Source organism: Cyrtonyx montezumae, unplaced genomic scaffold, assembly GCF_038088225.1.
Source record: "Cyrtonyx montezumae isolate F1298 unplaced genomic scaffold, pur_monq_1.0 scaffold_36, whole genome shotgun sequence".
Classification (NCBI taxonomy): domain Eukaryota; kingdom Metazoa; phylum Chordata; class Aves; order Galliformes; family Odontophoridae; genus Cyrtonyx; species Cyrtonyx montezumae.
In genome coordinates, this window is record NW_027072041.1 from 8,994,553 (window position 1) to 9,022,350 (window position 27,798).

The window sequence follows — 27,798 nt, forward strand, 5'->3', positions numbered from 1 at the left end:
TTTACCAAAGCACGTAAAAGAGCTGACTTCCGTAATTGTGATGTTTGCCTTAAACACGGGAAGCATCCAGCCATTTTTAAGTGTAAAACTTAAAGATCAAATTCACTGTAAACGGCTTGGGTCCCTTAGACAAGTCAGCTCGTTTCCCAACGAGGACGGGGGAACGAGCCCGCAGAAGGAGTTACATAACGCTCGAGGGCACCAAAACCACAAACCGATACCAGATCCTCCTCCCATCTGGGACGCACGGCGCCCCGAAACCACCGCTGCTGCCCGCGCTCGGCTGACCCCTCCCCTCCCCTCCCCTCCCCTCCCCTCCCCTCCCCTCCCCTCCCCTCCCCTCCCCTCCCCGACCGGCAGCGCCAACCCAGCGGCCCTTCTCGCGATGCGTCCCAGCCGCCTGCAGCGAGGGCGCGCGCATGCGCTGAGGGAGGGAGACGGGAGACGGGAGAGTAGCGCGCAGGCGTTGTGTCACTGAGGCTAGGCTGTGGGGCTGGAGGCGGTAGGTTGGGTAAATTGGCTGGGGGCTGAGGGCGGCGGGAGCCGGCGAGCGAGGCCGGGGTTGCTACCGTCGTCCCGCGCGGAGATGGAGACGGAGCGATCGCTCCCAGCCGAGGCACGAGCCCTACGGCTGGCGGGGGCGGCGAAGGGAGCGCTCGGCGTGTGCGGTGCAGGGAGTTGCTTGGGGGGCGGGGGGGCTGTGGGGTGCGGGCTCGAGGGCCCTGAGGGCGGCGGGAGGGTCCGACGTTAGCGGCCCTAATGCCATCTCGTTCGGTGTCTGCAGGTGTCTTCTCGTCGCGACCCGCGCAGCTCGGTGGTTTGCGGCCTCCTGAGAGCCAGCGAGGTACTGACATCTGTCACAGACCGTGGGAAGGTCGGGTAGCACATGGGGAAAGCACACGGCGCTCCTCGGGGTGCCCCACGCGTGGGAGGACTTCACCAGCTTGAAACAGTTGGTCACTCATGTTCCAAAATTATCTTTATTCTGAGGTGGTGGTCTTAGTATCCCTTTGTGCTGTGGAAAGCAGGAAAAATTCCTACAGATATGTTCAGAGGCATAACAATGTCTTTTGCGTTGCAGCAGGAGCACATTCATGTTCCTAGCAGTGTAAACATCATAAGATAAAATTGTTTTGTGTGCATCCTCTTTAAGAGAGATTTTTCTCCCATATCTCGTTTTATCTCCAGTTTAACAGTATGTTGTTATGGCTCTGTACTGATAAAGTTTTGGTGTTAGCTTTTGAGGGTTCGTAGGCTACAAGCGAGTGGTAGCGAAACTGAATACAAAGACACTTTTATGAATTAGCTTTCCAAGCTCATTATATGTAACAGTAGCCATTTAAATGGAACTATGTCAGTCTCCCTGTCTTCTTTGATTGCTGCAGAAAAAAAATTAACTTCCTTGAAGCGCTTTCTGTAATTTGTGCCTAATGTGCATTGTGTCTGATATGGTTTTAAAGGAGCATTACTATGGTTATGAAAGCTTCAGCAGATGATGATGATTCGGGATGGGAACTCGGTATGCCTGACAAGATGGAAAAGAGTAATACAGACTGGATAGATATAACCCAGGATTTTGAAGAAGCTTGTAGAGGTGAGTTGTAGTGCTCATGTTCTGAGAAAAATGGGAGTCCTTGAAGAACTGAGGATAGGTCTTTGCTTCAGTAAATAGTTTGACCCATGTTCAAGCTCCAGACAAGCAGACCACAATGATTATGTGTTTTCCTGTGTTTAACTTCCTGCAAGGCTGGAAATATCAGAAGAATTTTGTCTTGTTCTTCTAAATTGCATAAATATTGTTTATTTTTTGTTGTGCTTTTTGTTGTTGTATGCATTTTTGCATAGTTTTTCTGTTGTTCGATTTTTTAATTTTTTTTTTTTTGCAAAGAGTTCTTTCTGTGTTCTGCTGAGAAGGCTCATTTATCTATACAAAATCAACACTTTTCTCTGTGAATTTTGAATCTACAGGATCTGATTATTTTTTCACTTAGTTTGTCAGTGTATTGTTTTTCATTTTTGAAATAAGGCTCAACTTAAGAGGTGATGTAGTACACAGCAGTCTCAGGGAGACAATTGCTTTCATTCAAACAAAGCCTTTATTGCAGTTAGCTATTAGTTTGCTGTGGTGGCCAATTTATATTTTTTAAAATTGATTTTATGATGATCTTATGGAAAAATAAATATAACGCTTCAGCTTACGAGGCGCAGTAAGTTACACAGTGATAGGCATAATATTCTTATATCTCTAAATAATTTCCTTTTGCTAATCATGTATGCTTTTTATGCCAGTCGGGTATATCTAAAGGCTTTGTTAAAAATAACAAGGAAAACCAAGCTTTTCAGTAAACAGTTCTCCTGGAAAATTAGACATCTGCCTAAAGAAGCACGGAAAACTGCAGTCTTGTGTTTTACACTATTCAGATTTTAAAATTTAGGGATTCAGGTGCTGGTGTCACAGAGGACTAGGAAAGATTATGAAGAATGATTTTTAGCCTAACAGATGTAAAAGCGCTAAATAAAGGCAAGTAAAGACAAGAGTAGAAGGACCTGGTTTACTTCTCATTCTCTATTAGATGATACAGTTTTAAAATAACACAAACTGGAAAAGTTACATTGAAATAATTATTGCAATTATTTATTGTGTTCTGCTCCTTTGTAGAACTAAAATTAGGAGAACTGCTTCATGACAAACTGTAAGTATGCCTTTTGGATAGTTCTGTTTCTTTTAAATAGAATTAGTGCCCATGTGTTATTGCTTAATAATGAGTAAGTCATGCAATATCAGCTAAATCTTTATAATTCTTACTTTAACTAAAGTAGTTGAAATACTCGGAATATTTTTAATCCTCATGAGTATTTGTATGATGCATCTATATGAAGGCTGAACATTTCTCTTATTGCCAGTATAGTCATAGAATGCCTTAGGTTGGAAGGGACCTCAAAAATGTCAAGTTTCAGCCCCACTGCTGCAGGCAGAGTTGCCAGCCACTAGATGAAGTGCTGAATCAGATTTCCTAGGGTCCCATCCGACCTGGCCTTGAATACCTCCAGGGATGGACAATCACAACCTCTCTGGGCAACCTATTGCAACACCTCACTATTCTCTCACTAAAAAAAATTCCTTACATCTAAGCTGAATCTTTTCTAGTTTAAAACCATTCCTCCTTGTCCTGTCACTATCTCCTCATTTAAAAAGTTGATTTTCCTCCTGTTTATAAGCTTCCTTTATATATTGGAAGGCCACAATGAGGTCTTCCCTCAGTTTCTCTTTTCCAGGCTGAACAAGCCTAGTTTCTGCTGCCTATCTATATAGGAGAGCTTCTTCAGCCCTCTGATCATCTTTGTGGCCTTCCTCTGGACCCTATCAAAAAGCCCTATGTCTTTCCTGTGTTGAAGGCCCCACACTTGGAGGCCTCACGAGGGCAGAATGGGGGGAACAGTCTCTTTCCCAGCTGGCCACACCCTCTCCTGATGGAATCTGGGGTATCATTGGCCTTCTGAGCTGCAAGCACACACTACTAGCTCATGTTAAGTTTTTCTTCAGCCAAGACCCCTAAATCCTTCTCAGCAGGGCTGCTCTTATCTCACTGTGTATACATACCTGGATTACCTCGACCCAGGTGCAAAACCTTACGCTTTTCTTCCTTGAACCTCATTATGTTCACAAGGGCCCACCTTTCAAGTTTATCATGATCCTTTTGGATGGAATCTCTTCCTTCTGCTATATCAACCACACCTTTTAGCTTAGTGTCATCAGCAAGTTGCAAGCGTGCATTCAATTCCATCATCTATATAATTGTTCAAGATGTTAAAGAGCACTGGACCCAAGATGGACCCCTGGGGGACACCACTCATTGCTAGCCTCTATCTGAACATAGAGCCATTGACTACAGCCCCCTGGTCCAGCCTTCAAATCCATCTCTCTCCAATTCAGAGATAAGGATGTGGTGGGATACCATATCAAAGGCCTTATAGAAGTCTAGGTAGATGTTCCCTTTGGCTAATAATGTCATCACTCCATCAGAGAAGGCCGCCAGATTGGTCAGGCATGACTTTCCTTTGGTGAAACCATGCTGGTTGTCTTGGATCACCTACTTGTTCCTCATGTGCCTTAACATGCCTTTCAGAAGGATCTGTTCCATGTTCTTCACAGGCACAGAAGTGAGGCTCACCAGCCAGTAGTTCCCTGGGTCCTACTTTCTCCCTTTCTTGTAAATGGGATTGATGTTTCCCTTTTTCCAGTCCCTGGGGTCTTTGCCTGACAGACATGACTTTTCAAATACTGGTTATATTAAATTATCACTGAGTAGATTTAGTGCTAACACTAGATGTTACTGTCAGTAATGCTGAAATTGGTAAACCTACTGAACTATTTTACAAGGACATACTTTTATTCAAAAAGAGCAGAAAAAGTTAGAAGTTTTAAATTAATTTACCTCAGATACAATTAGCATGCTTAGATAAACATGATGGTGCTTTAAAGTTATTCTACAAGGCCGTGCCAAAATGGAAACTGGGAGGTCTACACAAGAAGAAAAAATAAACAAAAAGTACATGCTAAGATTTTGCTGGATTTTTTAAGGAATGAAGTGACATTAAAATATTTTTTTTAAGTGTATTATTAAGATATGTAGGTCTCTTCATTTAAAAAAAGGGAAAAAAAGTTCTTGCTGGAGACCAGTAACTTAGAATATGGGCAGGAGCATACTATTTAATGGCTTAGAATTATTTTCAAGGATGTCAGCTCAGCAGAATCAAAGCGTGAGGCATAATTTTATACGTAACTGCCTTTCAGAATTAGAATGCGCAATAACCCTTTGTCTACCCTTGCTTAGGATTAGAAGTGGGATATTTAGCAAAGGAGTGTTCTTCTGTTCTTCAGCTCAAAAAAGACTACGCTTTTACTTCTAGGCATCAGTTTACTGACATAGTTGTTAAACAGTCCTCAGACTCTTGAAAACCATGCTCCCTCAATATCAGTCATAGTGTTGAGGTAGCTTATTGTCAGCAGTCAGAATATAGTGTACTCAGTCTGTTGTATTTTCTTTTACACTGGTTTGTGAAAACTGTTTGGTATAAAAGTAATTAAATTTGGAACATATTTATTTTGGTGTCCTTAGTTTTGGTCTTTTTGAAGCAATGTCTGCCATTGAAATGATGGATCCTAAGATGGATGCTGGTATGATTGGAAACCAAGTTAATAGAAAAGTTCTTAACTTCGAGCAAGCTATTAAGGTTTGTGGGTGTTCCTTGTTTTTGTCTTCTCACTGGCTGTAAGAGAATTACATGAGTAGCTTGTAGTACTTGCCTTTTATGTTGATTACAACACAGTGATATTAACTCTTCCGGTGAAAATTACTGTAGAATTATTAAATACATATTGGAAATAGTTTTGCAAGTCATCCCACGCATCTTTTGTCTTTTATATGAAGATAGATGAAGGTAAGCCAGCTTCTGTATGCTATTTGTGACTGTGAGTTGAGTTCAATAGCATGAACTGATGCTGTTAAATTTAACAGCGTTCACAGTGAGGATTAACTTCTGATGCATCATCGTTATTAATGAAAGTACGCTGAAAGACTGTTACTTGGAAGAAATAATGTACTTGTAGAGGACAATTTTTTTTTCTTTACCATAGTGCTTTGAATGGACTAAGGGAGCAACCTGCGAAAAGTTACAGCAGTCTAATTCTTAATTCAGATTTGCTTACATTGAACAAATAAAATTAAAGAACTGGTGTCTCTGATTCCGTGATCCTTCAAGGCAGTAGAATTCTGTGCAAGTATCTACAATGTAAAAGCAGCCTTCAGAGGATAAGTCCTGTGTAGTATTCCTTGGTCAGTCATTACTGTGACTTTACATGCTGTTTATGTTTTTAAGTGTTGCCTGTTAATTAGTTTTAAGCTGTTATTAGACATTTATGGGTTAGAAGCTTTATTTTATCGCTTTCTTTGAAGAGCTCTGTGTTTAGTCCAAGTTGCACACAGTGATGGAAAGTAAACTTTTTGAGAATTCTTGAAACATTATGAAGCTGATCAGTAAAGCATACAAATATTCAGAAGCCTTAACCAATTTGTAGTTTTCTTTTCAGTCGTACAAATAATAAGTTGCTTTCTGGCTATAGTCTTCCTTATTCTTAATTTTTGTTTCTTGCTTTTTTTTTTTTTCAGGATGGCACCATTAAAATAAAGGATCTCACTTCGCCTGAACTGATAGGAATAATGGATACATGCTTTTGTTGCTTGGTAAGGATTTCTCTGCTATTAGGCGTTTTATGTTCTTACTCAATACAGATTGAAAAAAGGAAAATGAGTAGAACTCAAGAGTGATCTACTGCGCAGAGAATAGATAATTTACATTTTGATTTCTATTGAGAAATTTTCATTGTATAACAGGCGATAGGTTTCATTTTACATGTGTTTGTTTTTTATTCTGAGGAGTCATTACGGAAGGCAACTGGTAGCGTTTTGAATAATGTAAGGTCTGGGAATTATGATTATTTTTTTGCATATATCTTGTTGCCTACTGTATATTAGTGTTTACTATATACGAAGTGAATGCACAGTAATCTCTAGTAAAGTATTGCTCAGATTTTTAGAGCCAAAATGCTTTCATCAGCGTTTTGAAAGTAGAAAGGAAATGATCTAAACTGCTTTAAAAAGGAGATGTGAATTATCAGTTACTTGCTAGCTGTGACTGTTTTTCTTATATATATGTACATTAACTTGCTCAGTAAATGATTCATACAACATTTTTAGATATCCTTTAAAATGATGTTGGTAAAATTTCTTCATTTTATTCACAGAAAGTCATATTAATGTCACCGTGTATTTGATATGGTGTAAGATATCTCTTCTCCTTCCCATTTCACAGACTTTTTTTATTTTTTTCCTTTGATTTTAGAGAAAGAAACTGTGGTCGTTTTAGGAATGTTACCATACTGTATTTCATTGTATTTCAAGGTAGATAATGTTCTAAAGTATTGCAGTTTTCCCTTCAGTTTAAAAACATGAAAGTAGTAGGGAGAGTGGATTGTGAAAAGGAGCTATGCAAAATATTGCTGAATTGTTTCATAGCTAATTTCATTTTTCATTCTGGATTTGTGTAAAGGAAACTTCTGTGTTTGATAATCTCTCAACTTAATGTCATGTCTAAGCCACACTGATCAGAGCTGAGTATTTTAGAAGTTTACCCCACACCAGAATTTAGCTGAAGGTCTAAAGGTTGAAACACCTTCTCCATCCCTTTTTTGCTAGGTGAAAAGTTGTTGGGAAACAGACTTCCTTAATTACATGCTGAAGCACAATAATGTACAAGAAGAGTGGGGAATGTAAAAATGAGGACTTGTCTGTCATGAATAAAACATTTTATTTTCGTTTCCTTAGATTACATGGTTAGAGGGACATTCCTTGGCACAGACAGTATTCACTTGCCTTTACATTCATAATCCGGACTTCATAGAAGATCCTGCTATGAAGGCTTTTGCTTTGGGGATCCTAAAAATTTGTGATATTGCCAGAGAAAAAGTCAACAAAGCAGCTGTTTTTGAGGAGGTATGTTTCAGGATATGCTGCTAAGTGTGCAACATTGTATGTAGGCTCTTTACACAAGTAAAACAGTTCTAGAGAATTTTTTATTACTGCTTAATTGAAGGGTGCCATAGAAGAAGCAGTTCATGCACCTGAAAGTATTACACCTAATTTCTTTATAATGCAGTGTAAAGAAAAAGCTTTTTTCTATATTTTGTTTAAGTATTTGAGCTACATAGATACTTTATTCAGGAAATAATGCAAATCTTGTGGCTAACCATTTCAAGTCAGATTTACTTGTGGTTTTCTTTCTGTTTTTCTTGGTTTAATTTTTGACTTTCTACTTTAGGTAACCGTGTTCATCTGTCTGAAGTGTCTGTATATCACTGGAATTAGAATCTGTTTTGGAAAGGACCTTGGTCCTTTCTGCTCTCTTGTATTGGAGAAATCCTTTGTTTTCTCTGAGCTTGGACAAGTTACTTTTTATTAACTAGTCTTGAAATTGATTAAATAGTAATGTGCATCCATAGTTTGTGGAACATATTGGTAGGATGATGCTTAGTAAGAGGAAAGTTGTATTTCCGTTATGCACAATTTGAGCAGGAATGTCACTCATAGCTGGGGTGTATTCCACTGTGTAGAATAAAACCAAACTTTAACTTCATATTTGGTCTAGGTAATGGCAACAAAAATCAAACTGTAGCTGTATATTTCACTAATCATACTTGTGCAATTTCTATATTTTAGGAAGACTTTCAGTCAATGACATATGGATTTAAAATGGCCAACAGCGTGACAGATCTTAGAGTGACAGGTACAAGTGCTACTTTCTGTGTATTTACCTATTAGTTGCTTTCTCTTTAAGCATGTCAGTTACTTTCAGCTGAGTCTAATGAACTAGTAGGAATGTTGTATGTTAAGTTTTGTGCTACTCTTATGAAAACTGATGGTTGGGTACAAAGAAGGACCAGTTATCCTTTTTCTTGAAGAAGTGATTTGTCTCTTTATTTCTCAAATGCCTGAAAAAGAGGTGCTTTAATATCTGGAGTACTGCATCCAGGTCTGGGGCTCCAGAACAGAAGAGATGTGGAGCTTTTGGTGAGGGTCCTAAGGAGGCCCATGAAGATGATCAAAGGGCTGGAGCTCATCTACAGAGTCAAGCTGAGGGAGCTAGGCTTGTTCTACCTGGAGAAGACTTCAGGGAGAACTCGTTAGACAGCGTTCCAGAATTTACAGGGAGATTATAAACAGGAAGAATATCAGCATTTTACACAGGTAGATAGTAAGAGAACAAGGGGGAATGTATTTATACTAAAGAAGGAGAGGTTTAGATTAGATGACAGAGGGAAGTTTTTCAGAGAGGTGATGGAACAGGCTACCCAGAGAGATTGTGGATTCCTCATCCATCCCATGCAGCCTGGTTGTGTTCAAGGCCAGGCTGCATGGGGCCCTGGGCAGTCAGCAGCCCTGCCTGTGGCTGTGGATGTGGAACTAGATGATCTTTGAGGCCTTTCCAACCCAAGTCAGTCTGTGATTCTGTGTGCCAGGCATGTGTATAACCGTGGTATCCTCTAGTAGTAGGACAGCTACAAGCCGCTAGAAGGTACTCTGCTTTCATTCTGCTTCTCTACTTTGCTACTTATTGCCATCTAAACAGATTGCTTGTTAGGAAAAGCCTCTCTTGTAGTTCTAAATCTATGGATAACAAACATTATCACTGTATGCATACATGTGTACTGTAGTCTTTCTATGCACTTTTATGTATGCTTGAGCTTTTCCATTAGCGTTTATTTCCTCGTAAAACTTTTTTGATTTAGGTGATGAAGGTGCACTTAAAAGCAGAGAAGTGTTCTTATTTGAATTTTTCCTTTTCCAGGTATGCTAAAAGATGTGGAAGATGACATGCAAAGAAGAGTGAAGGTATTTCTTTTTTTTTGCTTTGCTGATTATATGTCAAGTTTGCTTAACATGGGTTTTAGAGAGGGAGAATAAAATTCTGTTAGTAAGTGCTGGTTGTGGGTTTTTTTTTCTTCAGTGTGTGTGTTTTGTTCAGAAGGATTGCTATAGTGGATTGTGTAAAATGATGGTTCTTCCAGCTAAAGATGCTAAACTCTTAAGACATTTCTAAAGTAATTGATAGTTAGATCATCAGAAATAAATGGAATGGTGAGTTAGAGGGTGACATTAGGCTGTGACAGAGAAAGTGCTGTTTGATTTCTGGCTTTTATGCAAGTACTTTGACAGAAGAAGATTGATGCTTAATATCACAAAAGGTTTACCATACAAAATGGGTTTAGAATTTCCATAGGGAGGGTAAATGCACTATTTTCAGAGTATGCTGAGGCAAGTATGGTTACTGTAGATTACTTAATAAACTGGATAATATACTAAGAAATTTTCAACTTAAAGTTTTTCTTTTTTTAAGTGTTATTTAACTGGTGGTTGTTCTAGAGAAGATAAAGGGCTTTTATCAGTGACTTTCCTTTGCAATTTTTAATAAATTACTTCAAATTCCTTAACCTTTTAGAGCACTCGAAGTCGACAAGGAGAAGAGAGAGATCCTGAAGTTGAACTTGAAGTAATGAATTGGTTTAATTTTTTTACTTTCAGCTTAATGAATTGGTGCAGTGTTACTTAAATGAGTAGTTCAGCTTGTGGGGAATGTATGTCACCATTGTTGCTACACCTGTTGTATGTCAACTACTAATGGCCCTTAACATAGCTCTGTCTAGTGCCTTGACTTTTAAGCTCTGAAAGGGTAAGGGCTCCAGATTAATCCTGGTGGCAGAATAGTGCTGCTCCAGTGCTGCTATTTTTCTGCCTACCTCTCAGGAAGACATGATTAGCAAAGTAGAAGGTCTTACCAATCTTGTGCCTTCTCAACTGTGTTTCTTCCAACAGCTTTTACTCTTGTTGGTAGCCTCTCTATTAAGGGAGAAGTTAGAAGCAGAAGGTGAAAGCAGTGTAGCATATTCCAGAAAGGATGGTAATTAATGTATTTGATGTGGCTGGTATAGAAGGGCATGGGTTTTCTTTCCAAGTGATATATTTTCTTCAGAAAATAATTATAATAGGATTTTCTGGGGGGAAAAAAAAAGAGAGAAAACCAGTGTCTGTTCCCCTAAGCTGAAACTGAAATGGCATTTGCATAGAAGCTCTAGCCAGTGAGAGAGTATAATTCATTAAGTCTGTAATTATTTTTTAATAAGTTTCAGGATTTAATGGAGATTGCTTAGTAATTTGCAGTGTTTTTTATTTTTTTTAATTTCAGCATCAACAATGTTTAGCTGTATTCAGCAGAGTAAAGTTTACCCGTGTACTACTGACTGTTCTTATAGCGTTTACCAAAAAAGAGGTATGTCCTTAACTTATTTATGGTTTTGCATTGTGATCCTTTCTCTAAGGTAGTACAGATATTTTGTAAATCTGAATTAATGTTCCTGCAGGATAAAGTAAGCCCTGATAGTAGCTATTGCTCAGTTTTCTTTCAGTTTTTACAAAGACATGTGAAGTTACAATAGCTGGTATTAATATAGCTTTCCAGAAAACACTATATGTAATGTGTATGAGCTTGTAAAGTTAACAAATGTTGGGCTGTATTTTGTTCATCACTAGAGAATCATTAGTATTTTTCTTCCATGTGAGTATGCATAAATATATCTTATTCAGTCTGAGAAGTGGAAAGTAACAACTTTTAATACAGTGGATTAATTTATTATTATTTTTTAAATATAAGATTTCTTAGCTGTTGAAAGGAAACTGCTTGTTTTATGGTAAAGAGTTAGAACTGTTCATCACATAAGACAATCTTCCTGTTTGAATTACATTATAGAAGAGTCGGTAACTGTATGTTGCTTACTATTTCCATTTTAGTTTTTTGTTTACTGGCATGGAGTTGTGCTCCTGCCAGTTTTGCTGTTGGAGCAGTTGCATACTGGCTGGTTTAAAAGTCCTTGATTAAATTAAAACTTAAAGTAGTCAAATGCAAGTATTATTGATAAACACCAGTGATGAGGAAAACTTAAAATAAGTAGCTGAGAACAGCTGCATTCTGAGTATAATCATTTGTAAAGTAGAAATTTATCTATGATGTAGAAGTGATCTACAAGCAAATTCTGCATGTATTAACTGCTACGAGTTATGTGTATGTTATTTACTTCCTAGCCTTCTTTGATTTTATTTTAGACCTGCTTAGCAGCTTATTCATATAGTATAACTTTAAGAGGATATTATGCAGAGCTGTGGATATTGTTCAGCTTCTGTTAGCTCTTCAGGGAGTTAGTTTTTTTCCAAAGGAATTTGTATTTCAGTTTGATGTTAGATACATAAAATCTCTGAAGCTTCTTCAGAGACCATTAGCTTAGTACTTATAAAACAGAGTTCTGTTTTTACAGAAAGCTGTTTTAAATGGTATTCTTTTTGCTAAGATTTTGTTTCATAGCACGTGAGAGAATTCAGCATATCAGCATTAATATTTCTATTAAAAAAAATATATATGAATATTTCTGATGAGAACGTGGGTTCTTCTGATATTATGTAGTAATTACATTTTGCTTGAAAGCTTTTGTTCCATCTGTACTGTTAAGAATTCTGAATTTTTTTCATCTTTGGGATACTTCATTTGTCAGATTTTTATAGATCTAGAGAAGAAAAAAAAAACAAGAGTAGATGATTTGTGTGTAGTGTCTGCTAGATTCTCAGTTGCAATTATTGTTAAGGCTTATCTTACTTAAAAATACTTTGTAAAATGCAGTATTGTACATAGGTACAGATATGAAAAATATAAAGAACACTTCTTTTGCACAAAAATGTTTTCTGCAGAGCTGGTACATTCAAGAATTTGTAATTTTGATATCATACTTTTTCTCCAAAACTAAGATGAATTCTGTGGTCAAAATATGTTGTTTCAAGAAGTGAGTAACTGTTCTATGCTTTTCAGACAAGTGCAGTTGCAGAAGCTCAGAAATTGATGACTCAGGCAGCTGACTTGCTGTCTGCTATCCATAATTCATTGCATCATGGTATACAGGCACAGAATGATACCACTAAAGGAGGTATTTTTTTTTTCCTTTCTTAAATACGTTTCTTGATATTTGTCTATTTTAAAAAAACTTGTTTTGAGGTAGTACTACTCATTATACAAACTATTAGAACTATTAGAAGTGTTGCTTCTTTTGAAAGTGGTAATGTTACTTCAAAATCTGGAGTTAAGGGAACACTGAATAGTGTGCATTGCATTTCAAATCACTGCATATGCCATTTCAGGACAGGACACAACACCACATTGTACAGGTAACTGCTGGAGCGTTGAAGGCTTTGTAATAGTAATCATTATCTCAGCTGTGTGGTTAGTGTCATTAGAAGTTAATACCACTTTAAAAGTTCATTTAGGCTAATTGATTCACTAATATCATATACCTTTAAGTTTAAAGTGAGTTCTGAAAAGTCACCTTATATGCGGTTTTTCTCTCTTTCCTCCTTGTTAGATCACCCTATCATGATGGGCTTTGAACCTCTTGTAAATCAGAGGTTGCTGCCTCCAACTTTCCCTCGATATGCAAAAATAATTAAAAGGGAAGAAATGGTCAGTTATTTTTCCAAACTAATAGACCGAATAAAAACTGTATGCGAAGTGGTGAACTTAACGAATCTGCACTGTATATTGGTAAGTATGAATATTTCATACTTATAGGCAAATATAAAATCTTACTTAATCATATTATTTAGTCTGACTTATGGAAAAAAATCATTCCATACATGCATTGCTGTTACACTGCAGAAAAAATGTGCTGTATAAATATATCTTTTGATATTTTCTATTGCTGTGTGCAATTCAGTATCTGCTATCTTTCCTGATACTTGGTCTTATTTCTTTTATTATTGGATGAAGGCTTTTTTTCTTCTCAAACTTCTAATTTTTCCATAGCATATTAAATAATAATTATGCATTGCAGTTGCAGAGTGCAAGGAAGTTAATTTCTCTGTAACTTTTTTCTTTATCTGAAGAGCTGTGTCTGGAATAGCAGAACGTCATCCTTGCAATATTCTTTTTTGTACATATATTTCCGTAACATAGGAGCACAATACATTTTTGTTTAAGCAAGTTATTCCTTGAATAGAAATAAAGCTAAGTGGCAGTGTGTGACCTTTCTTGAATAAGAAATTCTGCCCTCAATTGCTTCCTACATTAGTTACAAGAGATTTAAATGCTTCTCTAAGCAGGTGTTCACAGACTGACAAAGGAGCCCCAGTTAAGTCAGGCATAGTCCAAAGACCATGCAAAAATGCTTTGTCTTCCTGTTTCCTGTTTCGTGAGTCAAAGCAATGTTTGCATGAAACATCTGCTACCAGTTAAACCCTGCAGTTTTATTACAAACTTGGTTTGGTATGGGCGAGACATTAACAGCTTCACAGTTTCCTTTTTTTCTTTAATAATACCATCTCAGTGTTCAATTGAGAAAAACAAATTTAAAACCTTCTGTTCTATTATTGATAATTATAGAAGAAATAGGTTATAAGCTCATAAAAGGTTTTGTTGATAGTTTTTGTTCTTTCTTTATTGCAGTTAGTATTAGCTGTGCTATTTGCATGTCTGTGTGTGTATATTTTTCTGTGTGTATTTACAGAATTCTGTGTATGTGTGTGCATGATATGTATGTAAAAAATGCAACTACATATAAGAGTTGTCATATTAAACTGATTTGTTTTGTTCTTTCCTTGATTCAAATTAGGATTTTTTCTGTGAGTTTAGTGAGCAATCACCATGTGTTCTCTCAAGATCTCTGTTACAAGTAAGTTCCAGTCTTTGAGCAAAGTAATTGGCTTTCATGAGAAATATGGATTCAACCCCTTGCTTTAAATATTTACATTATTGCATACCACTTAGTATTATACAGGTTGTAAAAATTTTCTGGAGCTACAAGTATCAGATGTATGTTCTGATCTCATTGTTTTAAAATATTTTAAAATATAATTTAGACCATGTTAGTACCTACTGATTAAGACACAGAGTTGAACCTTTTTTCTCTGCCTTAATACTGGCTCTGTACTCCCATTTTTCTACTGCTCTGCACGTGCTGACTTTAGTCTGGGACTAGTCATGTGCAGACTACCTGTGCTGCTGCAACAGTAACTGATGGTCAGGATGCAGCAGAGTCTTCTACTTGCTGCTTTACTTTCTCTGAAGAAGTATTATGTATTCCTTAACCTGGAATAAAATACATTTCCTTCCTTATAGGAGGTTTTGATCTGCGTAGGTTGTCCCTGGTTGTGATAAAGTCTTTCCCTTTGATCCTAATTAAACCATGTGTAGAACTGATGGAGAATAACTATTGTCAAGTAAAACATTTTCATAACATGTGTGTTCTGCCTTTCCACTGCGTGCATTTGTGCAGTCCCTGTGGGTGCCTGGTGACAGTGATTTTTCTCCCATCTGCTGAAGAGCCATGCAGAAAAGGGGCACCGCGCTCACAGATGAGAGTGGAATGAGCAGTGAACATGACCAATTAAAGTAGTAGTATCTGTAGGATAGGAAAAGTTCTGCATTGGTCCCATTCTTCACAGATTTGACTTTATCTGCCTCCAGGGAAACTTTGCAGGCTGTTTTCTGTTAACCTTCAGAAACATCTGTATGATTAATCACATTTGAAGAAAAATAATTTTAGGTGTCCTGTATTATACAACTAGTAGCATAATATTTTGTATTTTATAAATTTGATGCAGATGACTGATCTATATATGCCTCTGTTTTTAAGATATCAACTAAATGGACTATATTAATATTTAAATTAATACTAATTTAAACTAATGGACTGTCTTAATATTTAAAGCAATTTTGATACATTTAGGTATTGTAAGAATGTCCTGTTTGTAATTTCTGAGCATTACTTCTAACCTAAACCATGTTTCTAAAAGTACATTTTCATTTTCAGACAACTTTTCTGGTAGATAATAAGAAGGTGTTTGGTACTCACCTCATGCAAGACATGGTGAAAGATGCTTTAAGATCTTTTGTCAGTCCTCCAGTACTTTCTCCGAAGTAAGTGTGTCTTGAATTGACTTGCATGTGTTTACATAATACAATGAAAAATATTTATTTTTACGAAGACAAACATATGGAAAGCATACAATTTTTGTTATTAATTTGTGGTTAATGTTTGGGAATATTAGTTACTATTTCTGCACTTATATTTCTTACTGAATTTTGTGCTATATAGAGTGGTGACATTTTAAATTCATATGTCCATATGTGGATATTTCCCTTCTAGATGTTGTCTTTATAACAATCACCAGGCTAAGGACTACATTGATTCCTTTGTGACACATTGTGTTCGGGTAGGTGTTCGTTCCCATACAGCAAATGAATTCATATATGAGTAGGTTCAAGATTAAATGTACCTTTCAGTTATTTTAGATAACTGTTATGAAGGCAGAATTGGAAGAGTTGGCCATCTAAAAAATTGTAACACTTTGAAAGGCAGAAAACTGTTTTTTTTTTGGTTGCCTGTATTATATTCCCAGATTTTTCACTAATGCTTTTGTTAAGTTTGTTAAAAGATATCTGCACCAGCTACCTCATCACAGGGTAGTTTCATACCACAAAACATGCATAGTAGAAACTGAATTATTTTTACCTTCTCTCTGATTAAAAAAAAAAAAAATTGAACAGATTCCTTATATTGCTATGATGGAGCAACAAAAATACCAGAAAATATTGGAGATCGTATTTCATACACTTAAATCTCTTCCTACTAGCAGTCTCTTGTGATGAGATTCCTCAGAGATGCTTACCTAATCCCTTGTTGACTGTGTACAGAGAGGTGGGCACTTTCATTTCTCCAGATTGCTTGCTTGCCTGTTAGCTTGCAGGCTTCCTAGGGAATCTGAAGGACTCTACCATCTAATCATAGATATATAAAGCACGCCTGGGTAGGCATTGGAGTACTCCTCCACAAAGTTGCGTTGAAAAATTGAAACTATGCTTTGTTTCTTTCAGCCATTCTGTAGTCTGATTCAAATCCATGGACACAACAGGGCTCGTCAGAGAGATAAACTGGGTCACATTCTAGAGGAGTTTGCCACCCTTCAGGATGAGGTAATGTTCTAGGTAGCAGGCCAGCAAACCTTTCTTTCTAGGTATATTTCTGCCAGATTGGAGCATATGGTATTAGATTATATGTAAAAGAAGCAACTCCTCTGTCCTTGTGTCTTTATGACAACTTTAAAACAAGGATTCCTAAAATTCAGCCCAAGAAGCATATAGGATGAATCAAATTATCTTTTGTTAGATCTGCTGAACAAAAAGATAGTTTTTGGGTTGTTTTTTTTTTTTCTTTTAGATTAACTTTGTCCTACAAGTAGACTTTGGGGAAACTACGGTTATGTCTGTAATTCAGTGACAGTTCCTCTTCTTGTACTCTTCTGTCTGATTTATAACTGTCAGTCTCCAATCTTGTAAGCAGGGAGATATGGATGAGGCAGAAGTTCATCAGGTTCCTGAAATGCACTGAGCACTGCTTCTTGCTACAGATACTCAACACACCAAGTAGGGTCAACACCCTACTGAATTTACTGCTGGCAAACAGCAGTCCATTCTCTATGAAGGTAAAGGGAAGAGGCAGAGCAGAAGACAACTCTTTCTAAATAATAGGCTTGAGTGTGCGTAAAAGCAAAAGTGAACCATATAATGTATGGAAAAGCAGCCTGCTGTGCATGGATGACTAAAGAAATGTTGGTTGGGCATGCAGGGTTGCCATCAAGGAAGCTAAGGATCAACTAAGTTTGGAAATGGCCTAAGGTGACAGAAACGAGAAAGGTTTCTTTATTCACGTGAGCAAAGCAGAAGCACACAGGGAAGGCATGTGCCCATTGATAAACAGAACAGCAGAGCTGATTGTTAATAATTATGACAAAGTAGAAATTCTCATTACCTTCTTCACCTCTGTCTCCAGCATAACTGGAGCTTATGATTAGATTAGGATTAAATAGCTGTAACAGTACATGTCTTAAACTGCAATCAGAGGAGGAAAACAAATGTCAAAAGGTACAAGCTACAATGAGAGAGGTTTTGCTTTGATATAAGAAAGCATTTTTTTTATAGTGAGGACAATCATTACTGCAAGCAGTAATGTGAAATCCCTATCACTGTAGGTTTTCAAGATACTATTGGACAGGATGCTGTACAGTCTCATCTAGGCCCTGTTTTCCATTAAACGGTGGACCTGATTATCTTTGGAGGTCCTTTCCCAATTAAGCTGTTTTGTGATTCTCTGAGACATCTTTGCAGGACACTTCTGAAAATTCAGATGTATAGCTCTACAGAATAGAAAATGGCTTTTTTTTTTTTAATTTAAAAAAATGTATGTGACGTAAACAATAATTATTTAAAATATGTACTCCAACTTGTTTGGGATTTTTCTCCAGAACAGACAGTAAAAGAGACAGGGGAAGGTAAGTTTTCTACTGGGAATGTTTTCTTTGGTAGTCAAAGGTAATGAAATAAAGTATTTCCCAGGACCTTTGTGCTAAGAACAGTTATTTGGAGCTGGGGGAAAAGTTTATGTATTCTAGCATATGTGAAGGTTATTTGCTTGAGATTGAGGCACTTTATTTTGTTTTCTAACATGTACAATAGGGTAATATGTTCACGGGACTAATGATTATTCCACCTGTGAGAGACTTCACATTCTCTCTACAACTACATTTTATGACTGAATGGGTGTTACCAACATTCTAGTTTTTCTGGTAGACCACAGTGTAAACACACTTGCATACCAAGCTTTGAAATACAGTATTTCATTGCAACCAGGTTTAAAAAAAAATAAAATGAAGCAATGATTGCAAATATAGAAAAACAAGTAGTAGTTTGTTGTGTTTTCTGAGTTCCAGTGCTCACATGACTGTTAATAGTTTTAAAATTTAAAATGTTAATGAGAGCAGAGGTATTGTTGGCTAACTGTCTTGTCTCCCTGAATTATTGTATTAAATATTTTTTCCATTCAATAAAATTTCCTTATATTCATGTGAAAAATATTTATAATTCTTGGCAGTTCTAGACCATAGACACAGCAGTATCTAGTAAAGCATTTCTGTTTTAGATTCGGAGCATAGCTTTGTTGACAGTATTTTTATTCTATTTCTTTAAGATTTTATTTCTGGGAGAAATTCAATGTACCGTTAGTCTTATGTTCTTCAACCTGTCTGCTATTGAGTAGTTTGCCTTTGTTTTTTTGTTTTGTTTTGTAGGCAGAAAAAGTAGATGCAGCCCTTCATAGTATGTTACTGAAGCAGGAGCCACAAAGACAGCATTTGGCATGCTTGGGCACGTGGGTCTTATATCATAACCTCCGTATTATGATACAGTACCTTCTGAGTGGATTTGAGTTGGAACTTTACAGTATGCATGAATACTACTATATATATTGGTAAGAGAATGCTTTCTTGGCAGTTCTTGGGGGAGGGATGCTAGCCCTGAGTTTTAAATGCAAGCATTAAAAAAAAACCACACAGATTTTAACACTTCCTTTTAATCTCAGGCTTGTTCGAAACACTATTTAGTTTCCAGTTCATTAAGTTAAAAATGGACAAGAAAAATCTATTGGTCTCTTTTCTAGTCTTATTTATTCCTGTACTTTGTTGTTACCAAAATAGTAATTGACTCTCATTTAACTTTTGAAAGCAGTGTCTTCAAATGAAAATACACTGGAATTGTATTTGTATGGATGGAAATACACTGATTGACAGACAGTAATGCAGGAGGAAGGCAATTTCCTGTTTTCTTTTCTGTCTTTGTGCTACCAAGAACAGTTATTTTGATGACCACCCTAGTATTTTTAAAAAATTCTCTGTTTTAAGTTGTGACTGTGGTCTGAAAGATGACTATGTAAAAATCACATCTTATTCTTTGAACATATTTGATGAGTTACCTGCTTTTACTGAAAGTGTCTGCCCTATATGAAGTCTAAGTACTTTTTTCGCCCACCATCCTTTATTCAAGTGAAGGTATTTTTCATAGTAGGTGGCTTGTTCCAAATGAGCAAAGATTTTAAATACTTCTGTTTTTCAATACAGCAATAAAAATTTAATGTTGATCTCATCTACCATGAAGTACTTCTGTACCTGAGTGGAGATTTTTTGGAGTTGAGTTTGTTGGTTGGGTTTTTTTTGTTAGCTTGTTTTTTTATGAAGCTAGCAATAAACTGTCACATAAGGTGTCATTTTTTTGTCTGAGCAGTTAGGCAGGTTTACGTGCACTTCAGTGCATTTCATTGTTTTTGCACTGTTTTGTTGATGGTGTTCCCACATTAAGTGGGAAATTAATGCTGCAGGTAGTTAGCAGAAGTTGGCAATATGCATGTGTTACCTTACAAGTAGTATTTCCAGGCTCTCTGTAACGTAGTGTGTTTACCTGCCTGATTTTTTCCTTTGCCCTTTTTAATAAAATCACTCATAGTCAGAACTATTACATCTGCTGTTTTAGCTCTACACGTTATATGAAGGAAAAAAAAAAGGGAAACCTGTAAATTACACAGTAATGTTCTGAGTTCCAAATTCCTAACAAAGCATTATTTTTTCTTCATGAGGCCTGGATCTATAATTTCAATTGTTTTTCTTTATTTTCTTTTGTTCTGAAATGAGACTTATTGGACCATCTGACATTCAAGTAAAATTTCTCTTAAAGAATTTCATGTGTATATAGTGTGGACTTGGCACTTTTTTGTGATAATGTGTGGATTTTTAAGACCTGAAATTTGATAAAACAGAACACAGAATAATTCATTGTTTCCATCTGTACACATTTTTTTATGGATTTGGATGGATTTAACTGCTTTAACATTTGTTCCTACGAGTAGTTCTTAGAATTTGGTTAGAAAGCATACATTAAGTTTTGCAGTGCAGTACTTTTCAACAATGTACTGTTTCTTTCACAGGTACCTATCAGAGTTCCTCTATGCTTGGTTGATGTCAACACTAAGCCGTGCTGACAGCTCTCAAATGGCAGAAGAGAGAATAATGGAAGAACAACAGAAAGGCCGTAGCAGCAAGAAAACTAAGAAGAAGAAAAAAGGTATCTGAGATGAGAATTTGTTTTTCCTACTCTTCTTGTGGTAATATTGATCTGAAATTAAAAATTGAGTCAGAACTCATGTAAGTAGTAAAAAACTTCCTGAAGTTTATGAAGGCCAAAAGTAAAATATTTTAACTAAAATAATCAATCTCTGCATAAGAATTTTACTTTCCTTATTTTTTAAATAAGTTAAAAAAATAATAATAATTTGTATTCATAGCTTCACCAGTAGTTACATGCTAGATGCTGTGAGATGTATATAACAGGCCCACAGCAATTGTATTTGAAAAATACTGGCTTTCCAGAGGAATTATACACTGTAAAGGCATGCTTTTTGTGACTAGATTCTGTAGCTAGATTCAAAGACCAAACTTTCAATATATTTCTGTAATTTGTCTTCAGAATGTTTCTTACTTTTAAAATGTTGAGTTGCCCTGTTTAAATTCAGTGGTAGCAATGTTGGCAAAAATCTCACTTATAATTTCTGTCTTTCTCTGATGTATATATACATAAGAGACAATGAGAAGTTCTCTTTCAATATCATAGCAGATTGATTCTCTAGGCAGAGCAATAAGCATGTCTGCTATAGAGGCAGCCAAACCCATTCATTAAGTAGTATTTAATATAGCTTTGCCATGCCAAAGTGGCTAGTGAGATTGTAGTAAATTGAAGTTACCTTAGCATTAACTTTGTAATCTTGTACAGACAGTCTAGTTCTCTGCTGTTCCTTCTTTTCTGTGTACTTATATCCTTGTCATCCAGTCAAGGAGAACAATTAGAAGTGAACACCTTGAGATTATTTCATCTGAATTTTCTTTGCTCTGGAAATTCAGAAAATATGCTACCGTATGTTACACTTTCTAAAAAGGTGCCAAATACTGGGCCAGTTGGCACTAGTTATACACTGGAAGCTGAAGAAGTTCAAGGAACATTATTTGAGTAAAAATCTTTCTCGTTAAAAAAGCTTTAACCTTTTCTTGGCTGTTTGAATCTATTTCATTGAAGGCAATATAACATTCATGTGATTGTAATTATGTGTTGTGATATTTCGTGTAATCAAGAGCCAGTGTTAATGTTCTTCATGCTCCAGTTGTCTTTCATTATTTACAATGTAGAAGGTGTAGTCTCTTTCATTGAATAGATCAGTCTCAGCCAGCTAGCTTGCATCTTTAACTTCAGCACAACATGCTATTGAAACTATTAAACTGGAGTGTGTGCAGAACACTACCCAAGTGCATGGAGCAGATGGAAAGGGAAACTAATTGCTAGTCTTAAAAAGGGTGCTGAGTCCATTAAGGGTTCTCACCTTCTTATGAAAGTGAGCTGTGAGATGCAAGGGAATGGTGCAAGTATTGATTTCTGCTATATAGGTGAGTTATTGCTGCGTGTTAGTGTTCATTTTGTATAAAATTTTTGAATACCAGCAGTTGGTACCTAGCACTTTTACACATATTTCTTAGGCTTGTCTGTGCTTATTAGGAAGAAACAGATGCCAATATTATCATAATAGGTGAAATTTCTTCAGCTATTTTTGTGCAAGTACAGTTACATACATTCAGTAATTGCATGGAAACTCAAGTACTTCAAGAGGGGAGAGAAAACTCACTTGAGAAAGTGAGAAGTGTGTTAGAAACAACGTTCCTAATGCAAATCAACAAGCAGTATATTGTAAGAAGCTAGTTTAATAAAAATGAGTAATTTACAGAAGCATTTTAGCACATCATATAATACAACAAAATATGTCATGTTTGGACAGCACTCTTGGAAATACAGATTGAATTTCATAGGATCCATAGAATCACCAAGGTTGGAAAAGACCTCTGAGATCATCAAATCATTCACCTACCACCAATATCTCCCCACTAAATTACGTCACTTAGTGCCACATTTAAACATTTCCTGAAAACCTCCAGGGGCAGTGACTCAACCATCCTTCTTTGGCAGCCTGGGCAGAAGAAGTGTTTCTACAGTCCAACCTGCACCTCCCTTGCCACAGCTTGAGGCCATTCCTTCTAGTCATATTTCTGGGTAGTCCTTGTGCAGCCAAGAGTTTGACTCAGTGATACTTTGCGAGTCCCTTCTGAGTTGGGATATTGAGAATTGGGAATTACATCACTTTCTGAAAATATCACACAAATGTTTTGATCTGAAATAAGTTCTCTTACCTGTGTGGAATTAAAAAATTCTTTATGTAAAATTTGCAGTTCGCCCTCTCAGCAGAGAGATCACCATGAGCCAAGCGTACCAAAATATGTGTGCTGGGATGTATAAGGTAATTTTTACATGCTTGCTGATCAGTGGCTTCTTTTCTTTTTGAATGAGAATCAAGTATACATTGCACGCCCTCTTTGCATTTAGTGGGACTGAAAATTAATTTCAAGTTTTTATTGTGTTAAATTCTCTGCTTGTTTTGTCTCTATCCAATTAGAGCTAAATTACTGCTTTCATCTTGCTTGTGCAAAAGATGACATAAAGCTAACACTTCTCACTGTTCTCTGTCCTGTGATTTTTAGACAATGATCGCATTTGACATGGATGGCAAAGTAAGAAAACCTAAGTTTGAATTGGATAGTGAGCAAGTGCGATATGAGCACAGGTTTGCTCCATTCAACAGTGTTATCACACCACCCCCGGTGCACTACTTGCAGTTTAAAGTGAGTAATTTTGCAATGCAGTACCACTCACCACAAAATTGCTTTTCCTGATCCAATTAGTCTGTAAATAAACTGATTCAGGGCTACATTATTTGTATTTTCTTCTCATGTACCTTCTAAATCTACCAGTCAGCAATTTATGGTCTTACACCCATTAGTCTGCTGTTAAAGAGAAGCATAAGAGAACCCTGTTGACTTTTATTCAGTATAGTATTCACTGTGACAGTGCTACTCTTCCAGTTGGTGACTAGGCTGTAGTGAAATGGGGGATTGTTCTGCTTCAGATACAGCAATTTCAATATTTCCTGTTCAGCTTAGATATCTGTTGGCCAATTTTTGAATGTATACATACAGATCCGTCTGGTACTGAAACAGTAATATATTGTGTGCCAGCCACACTCCCTCATTTCATAGGTTCATAGATTCATTAGGTTGGAAAGGACCTACAAGATCATCTAGTCCAACCATCCTCCTATCACTATCCCTACCCAACTACTAAATCAAATCCCTTAGCACCTCATCTAAACGCTTCTTGAACAGTGCTAGGGATGGTGCCTCAACCACCTCCCTAGGCAGGCCATTCCAGTGCCTGACCACTCTTTCAGAGAAAAAATGCTTCCTCAGGTCTAATCTAAATCTTCCCCGGCGCAACTTGTGGCCATTCCCTCTCGTCCTGTCATTATCTATCAGGGAGAAGAGGCCCACCCCCTCCTCACCACAACCCCCCTTCAGGAAGTGGTAGAGTGCAATAAGGTCTCCTCTGAGCCTCCTCTTCTCCAGACTAAACAATCCCAGCTCCCTCAGCCGCTCCTCATAACACTTGTGCACCAGACCCCTACCTCATTTAGTATCATGTCATGGAAATTAAGACATAGCTTCTTCCCTGTTACTGCAGTCTTTATCTCTTAAAAAAACAAAAAAAACAAACAAAAAAAAACCCAACAAGTTGAAGCATCAGGATTGTATAAAATAAAAGTTTGTGTAGTGTGAGTCTTATCATTTGCTGTAAAGGTTCTTTGAGTAAATACTATTACATCCATTTCATTTTGTATTTTTTTCTCCATTTTTTTTCCTATGATTGTATTCCCTGCTGCACAGGGCTAAATAACCAAATGAATGGCAAGTTGTTGAGAACAGGTATCATTTTATAGCAGTATTTTGTAGCAGTGTAAAATGATGATTAAATAATGTATTGTTACTTAATGTTTGCCTTTAAAAGTATATATATTTTTAAACTTTACTGCTTTTTCTTAATATTTGCCTTTTTCAAAATAAGAATTTATTTTTGATCAGGGTAATAAGAATGCAATTTCTTAGCAACTGGTCTTAATGTGTGTTTATGTATTTCTTTAACATGCTAGGAAATGTCTGATTTAAATAAGTACAGCCCCCCTCCTCAGTCAGCAGATCTCTACATGGCAGCCAGCAAACACTTCCAGCAAGCTAAAATGATTCTTGAGAATATTCCAAATCCAGACCATGAGGTAAGACTAAAATACTGGAAAAATTAGTGGTTGCTAATAACAGAATGTGTTGTTCTTATTTTAAGTGGAGTTGGCTTGAGATCCACGAGAGTGGTGGCATCTTATTCTCAATTCATTTCATTGCATTTGATAATAAAACCTGGGTTGTGCTCCCTCACCCTTCCTAAGCCTCTCTCTTCTGAGTATCTTAGATGACAGGTAGCAACATAGTTCTTATACGATACCTACTGGTGTCACTTTTACCATGAAGTTAACATCCCCACAGTCTGGGCTTAACTGGAGCCTGATGATTTTCCCTGAGAGATGGGAAAAAATGGCTTGAACAGCTGGAAAGTAGATTTGAATCTGCCATTTCCTGCAGCAGTTCTTTCAGTACTAGTTTGTAAACACTAGTAGTTAATTCCTCCCTTGCTGTCCATCGCCTGAAAACTGAGTTTCTGTGACTATATTTTGGGGCAAGAACACTTACCCTGTCACATCGGAGCAGACTAGGAACAGTTAAGTGATTAGCTTCTCCTGCTAATTTAGGAATCAGTGCCTCTTCCCTGTTTCCTGGTGGTACCTTAAAGTGGTTGAGACTCACAGGGTAGTTAGGATTAGTATGAATGCACCCAGAACACTTGGATGGAAAAAGACATCTGTTTGTACTTGCATTGCTTCTTTTCAAGTTTAGATCATTGTATAGGGTAGATGCCTAGAGTCTGCCTGAACGTTTTTTTGGGCAAGCCTCAGAATCTGTCATCATTTTAACAGTCTTTGTACGTAAGCATGGAAGGCAGTGGGCTTAGGGTCTGTTGATCAAAAAAGAAATGTCCCCTTTATTAAATGCCATTAATCCACTTAACGTGAATATGGTAAATTCAGAATGCTTTCATCTCTGGTGAAATATACTGATACTGCAAGAAGACTGCAGTATTGTTAGTGTGAAATGATTTTGAAGTCGTGTGCTTTCAACTGAAAACTTATCGCTGTTTTCTGAATAGGTCAATCGAATTCTAAAAGTTGCTAAACCCAATATTGTGGTCATGAAACTTCTGGCAGGAGGTCACAAAAAAGACTCTAAGGTAAGAAAATACTAGGTGCAGTTAATGTGAAATACGTTTGTATATGCAGTGATACCACAGCTGAATTAGCAGATTCAGGCCATAGTTACTGACTGTCAAAAGAAATGGGAAGTAGTAATTCATTTCTCTTGGAAATAAGTTTGCTGTAATTATTTAAATAAAGGAAACTCTTATGTTTTAAATGTCCTTGAAACAAAATCGGAAAATGTGTGTGGGATGATGTGCAAAATGAGTCTTCAAGAGCAGGAAGGAGTCATTAGATATCAGTGTACCAGCAACTTGTGTGAACACAGCAGTGTGGATGGCTTTCAGGATCAGTGGTCACAAAGAGGAGAGAGCCTTCAGACTTCCTGCTGAAGGGTAGGCTCATAGGTTCATAAGGTTGGAAAGGACCTACAAGATCATCTAGTCCAACCATCCTCCTATCACTATCCCTACCCAACTACTAAATCAAATCCCTAAGGCACAGGAGAGGGAGAGATGATGCACACCAGGTATTTACAACTCTGTACCCCTCACCACTGGGGAAATCACTGGAATATCCAGAATTAGTTTGGAACACTTTTAAGAAGAGCTGGGATTATCTCCTGCTGTTGTTTCACTGTAATATTCTAAGTGTTTCTCTTCTAGGTTCCTCCAGAATTTGACTTCTCCCCTCATAAATACTTCCCAGTTGTGAAGCTTGTTTGAGACTATCGTTAGGATACCTGAAGCATAACCAGATACCAGCAGCTATCTAGTAATGTACCAATTGAGTGGGGATCTCTGAGATAAAAGTACTCAGCTATGGAATATCTCTAGCCTTCTTTGTATGAACTGAATGACAACTGCTGTTTTAAAGTGGTGTTTTATAATGTTACCCACGTGAAGCTGATTTTAATTAACTGTACTGTTGAAAAATGTTTACTTTCTTTGATTTAAATAAAGATTTAATCAAAAATCACTTACATGAATGAACCCTGACGGAAAATAGTGTTTAAAGACTGAGTACCACTCATCACTGAATAAAAATATTGCTGCAGAACGTTGTGTGCCACTAGGCATTGCTGCAGGCAAATTGGAGAAAAAATGGGTGTGATTTATGGAATGTCTGGTGGACATAAGGAATCGGCTGCATGGTCACACTCAGAGTTGTGGCTCAGTGTCCAAGTGGAGACTGGTGTGAAGTGCTGTTCCTCAGGGACTGATGTTGGGACTGGTGTTACTTAACATCTTTGTGGACAACATGGGCAGTGGGATCTTATGCACCCTCAGCAAGTTTGCAGATGACACCAAGCTGAGTGATGCAGTTGATGCCCTGGAGGGAAAGGGTACTATCCAGAGGGACCTGGGCAGGCTTGAGAGGTGAGTCCATGCCAACCTCGTGGAGTTCAACAAGTCCAAGTGCAAGATCCTGCACCTGGGTTGGGGCAGTCCCAAGCACAGATACAGGCTAGGCTGAGAATGGCTTGAGAGCAGCCCTGAAAGGACTTGGGAGTGTTGGTTGATGAAAGATTCAGCGTGAGTCAGCAATGTGCACCTGCAGCCCAGAAGGCCAGCTGTATCCTGAGACAGAAGTGTGAGCAGCAGGTTGAGGGAGCTGATTCTGCCCCTCTACTGTGCTCTCATGAGATCCCACCTGCAGTATTGCATCCAGTTCTGGAGCCCCCAACACAAGAAAGGCAAGCAGTTGTTGGAGTGGCTCCAGAGGAGGGCCAGGAGGATGAGCAGCTGGCTGGAGCACCTCCCCTGTGAGGACAGGCAGTGAGAGCTGGGGCTGTCCAGTCTGGGGAAGAGACGGCTCTGAGGGGATCTTATAGCAGCCTTAATAAGAGCAGGTATAAGTGACAGGACAAGGGGAAATGGCTTTAAACTGGAGGTCAGATGTTAGGAAGAAATTTTTTACCTACATAGCGGGGGCTCAAGGAAAGCCTTCTGCATTTCTCCAGGAGCAGCAGCAAGTAAAAGAGACACCAAGATCTACATCATTCACAGAACTCAAAAAGCTTGAATGATCATCTT

At 37.5% G+C, this 27,798-nt stretch overlaps 1 protein-coding gene across 2 annotated transcripts; it reads left to right on the top strand.

Annotated features, from left to right (window-relative positions):
• The first annotated feature begins 439 nt into the window (after positions 1 to 439).
• Positions 440 to 26,732, top strand: NAA35 (N-alpha-acetyltransferase 35, NatC auxiliary subunit). Of its 2 annotated transcripts, none has more exons than XM_065745657.1 (24): positions 440 to 511; positions 785 to 844; positions 1,451 to 1,594; positions 2,660 to 2,693; positions 5,121 to 5,235; positions 6,171 to 6,245; positions 7,386 to 7,553; positions 8,277 to 8,343; positions 9,406 to 9,449; positions 10,057 to 10,107; positions 10,801 to 10,884; positions 12,469 to 12,583; positions 13,016 to 13,194; positions 14,261 to 14,320; positions 15,461 to 15,567; positions 15,797 to 15,863; positions 16,525 to 16,623; positions 18,774 to 18,952; positions 20,459 to 20,595; positions 22,800 to 22,867; positions 23,109 to 23,249; positions 24,611 to 24,733; positions 25,717 to 25,797; positions 26,428 to 26,732. In XM_065745657.1, the coding sequence occupies exons 3-24, from the start codon at positions 1,471 to 1,473 to the stop codon at positions 26,485 to 26,487; spliced, it is 2,178 nt and encodes a 725-aa protein (XP_065601729.1). In that variant the 5' UTR covers positions 440 to 511; positions 785 to 844; positions 1,451 to 1,470; the 3' UTR covers positions 26,488 to 26,732. The 2 variants fall into 2 exon arrangements, with proteins under 2 accessions (XP_065601729.1, XP_065601730.1); XM_065745658.1 differs by having other exon boundaries at positions 1,461 to 1,594.
• Positions 26,733 to 27,798: the final 1,066 nt, after the last annotated feature.

Excerpts from the sequence above, each read along its gene's own strand:
- NAA35 (XM_065745657.1), top strand. The coding sequence starts at position 1,471 with ATGGTTATGAAAGCTTCAGCAGATGATGATGATTCGGGATGGGAACTC. Across the intron at positions 10,885-12,468 it reads TAGCGTTTACCAAAAAAGAG|ACAAGTGCAGTTGCAGAAGC; the intron begins GTATGTCCTTAA and ends TATGCTTTTCAG. Across the intron at positions 12,584-13,015 it reads GAATGATACCACTAAAGGAG|ATCACCCTATCATGATGGGC; the intron begins GTATTTTTTTTT and ends CCTCCTTGTTAG.